The 9,923-nt window shown below is 38.5% G+C and overlaps 1 protein-coding gene across 1 annotated transcript; it reads left to right on the forward strand.

Moving 5' to 3' along the window:
- The first annotated feature begins 1,463 nt into the window (after positions 1 to 1,463).
- On the forward strand, positions 1,464 to 3,149 carry LOC137818500 (putative F-box protein PP2-B12). Its single transcript, XM_068621959.2, has 3 exons — positions 1,464 to 1,757; positions 1,916 to 2,034; positions 2,495 to 3,149. Exons 1-3 carry the CDS (start codon positions 1,497 to 1,499, stop codon positions 3,015 to 3,017), a joined length of 903 nt encoding a protein of 300 aa, XP_068478060.1. The 5' UTR covers positions 1,464 to 1,496; the 3' UTR covers positions 3,018 to 3,149.
- Positions 3,150 to 9,923: the final 6,774 nt, after the last annotated feature.

Consider the following 9,923-nt stretch of genomic DNA (forward strand, 5'->3'; position numbering starts at 1 on the left):
TAAACACACTGAAGGTTTTCCAACGATCAAGTAAGTACTCTGTATTTAGAGTGTATGATCTAAAACTGATAAAAGCATACCTTACTCCTTTGTAGAAGGCTTATTTATAGAGTTTGGTAGTGAGCTATTTTATTCATGGGTTGTATCTGACACATATTTTCGATAAATCAGTGTTAGCTGATTTCTCGGGGTGTAACCCGCATTTATAGGGAGGTTACCCTGATTTGTAGGATGTTACCATATTCGTCATTTATCTTCAATTTTCTCTTTAATGTAAATCATCCAGTCGGTCAATCAATGATGTCGAATAACATGACTCATGGACTCTTAACAATACAATATACATAAAAAGTAGAAGTCATAAATAACACATAAAAAACTTCTTTTGCACCTATGTTTATAACAAGTTAAATTTTTACAATCCTACTCAATAATTGGTAGGTTAAATGAATTGAATTTTTAAATTTTAAAACATAAAATATTTGTATATTTTAAATAATTTTAAATTTGAGATGATAACTTTTAATAATTAACAACTAATATAAACCTAAATGTTAAATATATTAAATAAAACACTTAAAATGAATTACGGATTTAATCTCTTTCAAAGATTAAGAATTCAAGAATAAAACATTACTTAATTTATATATTTTAATAAAAATCTAAAAGGTTTCGTTGTAAGGGTTTAACATATGAAATCAGTTAAATTTGATTTAGCACATAATTAATCAATTTTATTTTTTTAATATAAATCAACTCAAATTTATAATGAGTCAATATAATTTAAAGGTTAAAATTATTTTGATAGTACCTAGAAAAATACAAATATTCCATAACATTATGTATTAAATTATATTTTGTAACATAACAAATATAAATATTTGTAATTAATGTTATATATAAACAACAAAAATGCAACATTTGTACCTTTGTGTAGGATAGAGTATAATTCACTCTAGTTTAAGAAAAAATAATTATTTACTAATGGGACTGTGGAAAGATTATTTTATATATAATAAAATATTATATATCCAATGAAGTTAAAAGTAATCCCTTTACATTATCTTGTTCGACAATCGGGTGGCTGACACATATGTATGCGTCACCCCATTCTCTTAACTGTTAAGCTACCCTTTTGTCACAACCTTATATATAATGATAATATAATAAAAACATATTCATTATATTTTTATCAGATTAAAATATATATAAAATTATTATTTTTATAAACAATTAATTAAAAGAATAATATAATTTAAAATATATATATTTTTGTAAAAATAAGATAAAAAAATTACATATTTTTTAAATTTATTTATTTATTTGAAATAAAAATTATTAAATTATTTATTTTATTAAATATATAAAGGAATTATTTTGTACTTATTAACAGATAATTATTTAAAAAAAATACTAAATGATATATTGATTTTATATATAAGGGTATAAATATCTGTACAGAACTTCATCATCTCATTCTCATTCTTGTAGTTACAATGGCAAAAGACTTCAACAACCTTTCAGAAGGTTGCATTGCCATTATTCTCTCCTTCATATCTCCTAGAGATGTATGCAGGCTCTCTCTCGTTTCATCCACTTTCCGATCCGCCGCTGAATCGGACGCCGTCTGGGACAGGTTTTTGCCTTCAGATCTCCACACCCTCCTTTCCCAGTCTTCCTCCTCATCTTTTCCTTCCAAGAAACACCTCTATCTCCATCTCTGCCACAACCCCCTCCTCATTGACCATGGAAAAATGGTATCTTCTCTATCTTTCATTTCATTTTATGAATTGCAATTGCATGTGTCTGATTTGCATGTGTCTCCACAGTCTTAATTTGTTCTGATTGAGAAGAGTTTGTGATGGTTGTTTTGTGTGTGTGATGTTGTATGGATGTGGGAAATCGAATTGTACAGAGCTTTCAACTGGATAAAGTGTACGGAAAGAAATGCTACATGTTATCAGCCAGGACTCTATTCATTGTATGGGGAGATACTCCCAGGTTCTGGAGGTGGATTTCGCATCCAGATGTTAGGTAATCAATTCAACTACATTACAGTTTTAACTTTTGCAGTTTCCTATGTAGTTAGGAATCCTCTCAATAAGATATATCATCACTTTTTATAAAGGCAATCAATGAGATGAAGTTTCAATTCGTCCAGGAGAACAACATCAAAACGACATTATCCTTATATTATTTGATTAGATATGGTGTATGAAGCATGATACTTTAAACTGTTTCACCTATTTATATCCTGTATGATTGTAGATATGATTTTGGAATAGACATGTGTTTATAAATTTTCCTACAAAATTTTTCAAAACAAGAACATAATAAAGAAGCAATGAATGAACTTCTTTGTTTAGCTTATGTACCAATATATTTACAGCATTTTTGTAGACTTTTTTCATTATAGCTTCTATCTTTAACTCTCAATAACAGTTCATATTTGTGCATTATGGATTGTTGTAGTTTAATATAATTGGAATTGCAGGTTTTCTGAGGTGGCCGAGCTTGTGAGTGTGTGTTGGTTGGAAATCCGGGGCTGGATAAACACTGGCAAGCTGTCCCCTGAGACACTGTATGGGGCATACCTCGTTTTCAAGCCAAACCCTGCAGGAATTTACGGGTTCGATTACCAGTCAGTTGAAGTGTCTATTGGAATTGCTGGAGGTGAAGCTTCTAAGCGAACCGTTTTTTTGGATGCTGAAAGAGGACGGAGGCTAAGGTACCAGATTGTTCCTCGCCAAGCTGGCATATTCAACCATGCACGTTTTCTTGGCTCTGTTGAGACACTTTCTGCACAACATAACAACAATAATACTACCAGTATTGATCTTAAGTACCCAAAGGAGAGAGGAGATGGGTGGTTAGAGGTGGAATTGGGAGATTTCTTCAATGATGGAGAAGATGACAAGGAAGTGGAAATGGGTGTTTATGAGATCAAGAGTGGTGATTGGAAGGGTGGTCTTTTTCTTCAAGGAATTGAAATAAGGCCTAAAACAGTATCCCATTAATTTAGTCTCTGTTCATGTTTTGTTTTGCTTGTCGTTCATATGTTCTCTTCAGTGGTGTTCAATTTTTGAAGCTTCCGTAAGTAAACCAAATTGTTGTCATATACTAATAATGAATTGTTTGGATATTTTCTATTCAGTGGTGTTCAATTTTGAATCTTCCGTGAGTAAACCAACTTGTTGTCATATGCTACTAATGAATTGTTTGGACGCTTGTCCTGGTACCGTCGAAGATGTGCTGCAAAGAGACTGGACCACTGATTTATGTTTATCATGTAAAACATTTTATGCTTCATTTGTTGATAATATCAAGTAAGAAGATTTTGTCAGAATTTTATGTATTTCACCCGAATAAGAGATGATAAACATCAATTGCAGATGAAATAACATTGCAAAATAAACACTACTCAAGGTCTAGAAAAGTCTTGAAAAAAAACCATATAGTTTTCTCTCCTTTTGGGCTCTTTGTTATTAAAGAAGTCCAAGGAAAGTGTAGTATGGGCATTGCATTCTACACCCATGCTTTTAGAAAATATGTTGTTAGAAAATATATTCTCAGTTGTATATTCTGTATATAGGGGCTGGATTTGAAAAATACTTTTGAATTATACAATCTTATGATTATATAATTATAATATATTTTAAAAAGTATATTTAGAATATATTAATATATTTTGAAATAATGTATTTTAAAATGGATTATTGGAAGTGTTCCGAATCTATTAATATATTTTAGAATACATATTTTCAGATTAAAAAATATATTTTAGAGTGTATATTTTAAAATAACTAATTGAAAGAAATATATATTTTAAGATTAAAAAATAAATTTTAGAATGTATGTTTTAAAATAACCAATTGGGATACTTCAAATATTTCCGTGTCACAGTGAATCTCCTTAAAGGATCCTGATAATATTTACTATTTACTTATATTCATTTAATAATTATCTTTTATAACAAACTATTATATTAAATTAGTAATAATATTAAATATAAATAAATGTTATTTGTAAAATAATAATTTATAAAGTTATAACTTTAATATAGGAGAAAAATAATAATGTGAAACCATCACGTTTAATAGGAATTATAAATATATATATCTTTTAAAAATGAAATAAAAAATTGTTTAGAAAAAAAGTAATAGATATATTAACCGTAAGATTAGTGGTAAACAATCACCATCAATTTTAGAAATAAATAATTTATACGTAAAATATTTACATTTATATATGAAAATAAAAATAATATTTTTTAAATAAAACAACCCATTATTAAGGTGTTGCTCATTATTTATCTATATTTCAAAAGCCCTAATAAAAATGAATTAGTGGCTAGCAGAGTCAAACCTTACTTTTGGATTGGCCTAATTAACTTAATTAACTTATGAAATTAAATTAAAATAGTTATATATTTTTTTATTCCTTACAAATATTTTTTTCTTTTAAAAAAGTCTGATTTTTTTTTTTTGAATAAACTAATTCAAACACACTAATCTTAGAATTAGTTACAACACTTTTTCTTAAGTTTAATTTTGATAGGTGTAAAAAGAAATCCATCAGCTTTAGGTTTATAGTAAGAGTCAACAGTTCCATATAAAAGTTTTTGCAATCTATATAATAATGAAAATGATACTTTGACATTCTTCAAAATTTAATCTTCCATTTAACAATTATTTTTATTAATTTATATTTAATAATTTAATTTATACTTTAATTAAATAATTTAATCTTCCATTTAACAATTCTTTTAATTAATTTTTATTTAAAAATTTAATTTATATCTGAATTAAATATTTAATTTATATTTGAATTAAATATTTTATTGATATATATTTGTTAAATAAGCGTGTCAAAATATTTTTGTTCCATATCTTAACTCTTAAGAAAAAGGAAAAAACATGAATCATAAGATTCAAGTCAATCACAAGTGCAGGAAAAATGTTCCATGAGATGGTTCTGCCCGTGTCTGCTGCGTGAAATTTTGTGCTGGCTGCAACTAATTGTAGTTTAAGATAATCCATTAACTTTAACTTCTGGGTTTCTAATGTTCACTCACTTTCATCTTTTTCAAAAATTATTAATCAATTTTCTACTATATCACCCAACTCCTCGGCCTGTTTGAAAGCAGGGAGTGAGAGAAGAATAAAAAAATAAGGGTGGATTTTGAGTTTGTTTCAGTTCAGTTGAGTTTATTTAAAAAGAGATGGTGATTTTTTCATTCTTATGCTCATTACACACGTTCACAAAACAAATAAAATCAGGATGAGTGAATTCTCAAAAATACATACTAGAATCACTCACTGATTGTCTAGAATCACTCACTGATTGTCTTGAATTAATGCACGTGCTCCAATCATTATTACAACAAATCACTATTACAATAGACTTTTAAATACGTAAAAATGTTAGAAGAGAAAAAAAAACCAAGACTTTGAGCTCATTTAATATATATGAGAATTCTAATTGATGTATTATAGTGAGCAATTGCAGGCTTAGTAAGAAATTGAGAAAGTTGTTACACAAAAAAAGTTATGTCATTCGGGAATTAGTGAGACACTAAGTCTTTCAATTAATCTTTTGTAGGCTTGAACATTTGTGAAAGGAACATTTCTAGTAAACGATAAGTTTGCATGATTATCAATTGGAGTAAGTAAAGGTTTGCAGATTAAAAGACCTGCATCTCTTTGATTCACCATTATCCCTTTCTTACGTCTTGTTATTTCAAGACAAAAAAAATATCTTAAATCCCCAAGATCCTTGTACCGCCCTGGTAGTCGGAAGTGATGACGTGGCACCAAGCTACAGTATAGGCGTGTTGACGAGACGCCAGGTTGGCAGAAGGGAAGGAAGTCGGGGGGCTCGTGAAGTCGCCAGTTATTATGTTGGCGTGCTCCGATCTCCAACACACCAGAACCGGCGATCACCGAGTTAAAGATGAAGTCGCCAAATGTAAACTTAGGCAACCAAGTGATTAGAGATCGCCGAAGCAAGCACATCGCCGAAGATGAAGGTGGTGCAGATTATGAAGGCGGCTGGCGAGACCACAGGGAAGGTGTACGAAGGCACCCTAACTCGCCAATTCCAGTAAAGATCGCGCTCCAAGTTAGCTATGCACTGAGCAGTATCATGCATAAGTAACTTAGCCAAAGGAGAGTCAGAAGCAGCGCCCAAGTCAAGGAGGCTCCAGATGATGGCACGTGTACGACTGGATACGAGCCACGTGTCCAGGTCTGTAACTGCCAGGAGAGAGAAAGTGACCAGGTATTTAAGGGTTTCCCAACGAACTTTCAAGGTACGCACGTTCAGATTGTATTCTTTACGCTTGCGAGTTCTTGAACATACTGTGAGAGAGAACATTGCACGGTTCCTTGAGAGTTCTAGAGTTTTGCTCTTGAAGTATTTGGTGGTTCAGTCACTGACTTGGGCGTTGGAGTGCGATCGGCCGCAGCGGCGCCGCTCTGTTCTTTTGCAGGTTCTTGAGGTGGATCGTGACGAAGGATGGAGGTTGAAGCGGTGCACAACGTTCTGGTCAACCGGCAGGATCATCAGGCGCCCACCGTGGGGCCGTGTAAAACCTGTTCCCATCCACAGCGTGAGTTCTTGGAGGTTTTCGTAGTTTTCTGCGTGGTTGTGTGCTGGTGCAACCACTGCTCGCTGTTCATCTGAATTTTGTTCGGTATTTTCGCGTTTCCACCGTTCATTTCGAGTTTTGGTTCGGTAAAGTGAAGTTTTCTGCTGTTTACGCGAGATTTGTTCGGCGAGATTTGAGTTCTTTGACTCGTTTGGTTTGTCGTGGGAGAAGCGGTGGTTTCTGGTGGAGTTGCAGGTTTCTGTGGAGGTTTGCTGTGTTCTTGAGTTTTCTTGCGGAGTTTCGTGCAGTTTTGACCGATTGACCGCTGAGTCGATCGTCGCTGAAGGAAGTGTTGTTCATTATTCTTTGTGATTTGCTGAGTTTTCATGAGAAAAATGAGAAGCAACCGTTCAAGTCCAGTTGCGCCCGTTGCTGCTGAAGGCGCCGCCGCCATGACCATGGCGCAGATGGTGGAGATTATGCGCTCGTTGCAGGCAACTGTGGAAGCCTCGCGCATAGAACAGGCGAGAATGCATGAGGACCTGGCCGCCTCTCGGGCCAGGAATGATGAGCTTAGCAAGGTGACTGAAGAGCTGCGTCAAGCTCTTCAGGAGCAGCGAGGGCGTCCTATTGCTGAAGAGGTCGCGCCGTCAACGCCGCCTCGTGTTTTTCCTATGCCTTTCGCTCAGGCGATTACTGACACGCCCATTCCTGCAAGCGTGGTACCTGTTAAGGCTGTTTTTACCGGCGTGGAGGATCCTGAGGCTCATCTCACCACGTTCCATACGCAGATGATGCTGTCAGGAGGATCAGACACCGTCTACTGCAAGATGTTCGTGAGCACGCTCCAGGGAACGGCGCTGGAATGGTTTGTGAGCCTGCCTACAGGTCACATAACTAACTTCCAGCAGTTTTCGAAGATTTTCGTCGAGCAGTACATCGTGAATAAGGCACCGCCCAGGGTGTCTTATGATTTGTTTGACATAAGGCAGTATCAGGGAGAGTCCCTCAGGGACTACTTGAATCGCTTTGGGGCGCAGATGGTCAGATCGCCGGCCAAAGATGAAGAAATGCTGGTCTATGCATTTAAGAAGGGCGTGCTGCCGGGACCATTCTGCGAGGCATTGATCAGGGCTCACCCCGCCACGTTTGCTGAGGTTAGGCGACTTGCGGTGGCCCACATCGCCGACGAGAGTGAAGTCGCCGAGAAGAGAGGAAGCGTGGCTCCCGCTAGGCCGCGCGCCCAGACCAGGATCCAGCCACAGAGGGTGCTGGAGACGGCGGCGGCCAGAAGGGATCAGAGGACTCGCCATCCTTATGATCCAAGGAAGAACAAGGGCAGGGGCCAAGGACGCCAGCAACCAGCACGCCGGGAATACAATCGCCCGCCTAAGCACAAGTTTGTCATGGGACTGGCGGACCTGATCGCCATTCCCAATATATCTGCTAGGTTGAAAGCGCCAGAGAAGGTGGGCGACAAGGTGCTGGGACCAAAGCCAGACGCCTGGTGTGAGTTTCACCAGGGTTTTGGCCATACCGTGGATTCGTGCTTGGCTTTAGGATACCAGCTCGACGATCTGGTTAAGAGCGGGTTCCTAAATGACTATTTGCTGGATAGAAGGACGGGGGGCGCGTCAAGCTCCCAACCAGCAGGTGGAGAAGCTCAGCAGCACGAGGTGCCTACGCACGGGGAAATCCACACCATTGCAGGGGGTTTCTCAGGGGGTGGATGCACCGCATCACAGAGGAAGAGGTACGCGAGGTCTGTGATGATGGTGGATATGTTTGAAGACCACTTGCCGGAAGTGGACATTACATTCACCAAGCAAGATCTTCGGGACGTTGTGCCTCATGACAACGATCCCATAGTAATCTCATTGATCACGGCAGGAAGAAAGGTTCACAGGGTTCTGGTGGACCAGGGAAGCTCGGCAGACGTGATGTTCTGGCCGACTTTCACGCAGCTGGAGTTGCCCCTTGACCAGCTGAGGCCCTATGGAGGGTGTTTGTATGGTTTCGCTGGTGACCAAGTGGAGGTCAAGGGGTACATAGAATTGAGGACTACGTTTACAGATGAGGCGGGTTCGAGAACGGAGAAAATCAAATACCTTGTTGTAAACGCCCCTTCAGCATACAACATCCTGTTGGGAAGACCCACACTCAACAGGATAGGCGCTATACCGTCGACCCGGCACATGAAGGTGAAGTTGCCGTCTATGGAGGGGGTGGTGATCACCATCAAATCCGATCAGAAAGAAGCGAAAAAGTGCTATGAGAATAGCCTGAAAAACAAGAGGTCGGTGAGTTACGTAACAACCACCCCGCCTCCCGGTGTGAAGCCCAGATCGACGGTAATAGAAGAGACCGCCGGAAGAGACGCGGAGATGGTGGATGCTGAGCTGGGGGAGGGGAACGCCGGTCTGGAGGAAGAAGAGGCAAGGAATCGCCCTGAGGAAGCGAGAGAGCTGGGAATCGCCAGGGCGGTGATCGCCAGAGAAACCAGACCAAAACCCATCGAGCAGTGGCTCGAGAGAGAAATCGGGGGAAAGATCTTCAAGCTGGGAAGATCTCTGGAGGTCGAGCTCCAGGACCAGATTGCTAAGGTGATAGAACGGCATCTGGATGCCTTTGCATGGTCCGCTTCGGACATGCCCGGGATCGATCCCGACTTCTTGTGCCATCATCTGGCGATGGACAACTTGGTGAGACCAGTGCGACAAAGAAGAAGAAAGTTCAACGAGGAGAGGAGGCAGGCGATCAGGGACGAAACACAGAAACTCCTCGTTGCAGGCCACATCAGGGAAGTTCAGTACCCTGAAGAGTAATGGGAAATGGCGCATGTGCGTCGATTTCACTAATTTGAATAAGGCCTGCCCAAAGGATTCATATCCTTTACCAAGCATAGACGCCCTGGTGGATAGTGCTGCAGGGTGTAAGTTGTTGAGCTTCCTGGATGCCTTCTCGCGATATAATCAGATCAAGATGCATCCCATGGATGAAGAGAAGACTGCCTTCATGACCGAGAGATCGTGCTACTGCTACAAGGTGATGCCGTTTGGGCTGAAGAACACGGGGGCCACGTACCAGAGGTTGATGGATCGAGTACTTGCACCAATGCTGGGAAGGAATGTGCAAGCGTACGTGGATGACATGGTCGTGACCTCGCCAGAAAAAAGCAAGCACGTTGCAGACTTGGAGGAATTGTTCACGACGATCGCCAAGTTCAGGTTGAAGCTGAATCCAGAGAAATGCATCTTTGGCGTGGAGGCTGGAAAGTTTTTGGGTTTCCTCTTAACCGAAAGAGGAATAGAGGCCAACCCGGATAAGTGTGCCG

The sequence above is a fragment of the Phaseolus vulgaris genome, chromosome 7 (assembly GCF_051622355.1).
Source record: "Phaseolus vulgaris cultivar YP4 chromosome 7, ASM5162235v1, whole genome shotgun sequence".
Classification (NCBI taxonomy): domain Eukaryota; kingdom Viridiplantae; phylum Streptophyta; class Magnoliopsida; order Fabales; family Fabaceae; genus Phaseolus; species Phaseolus vulgaris.

Excerpts from the sequence above, each read along its gene's own strand:
- LOC137818500 (XM_068621959.2), top strand. The coding sequence starts at position 1,497 with ATGGCAAAAGACTTCAACAACCTTTCAGAAGGTTGCATTGCCATTATT. Across the intron at positions 1,758-1,915 it reads TCATTGACCATGGAAAAATG|AGCTTTCAACTGGATAAAGT; the intron begins GTATCTTCTCTA and ends CGAATTGTACAG. Across the intron at positions 2,035-2,494 it reads ATTTCGCATCCAGATGTTAG|GTTTTCTGAGGTGGCCGAGC; the intron begins GTAATCAATTCA and ends TTGGAATTGCAG.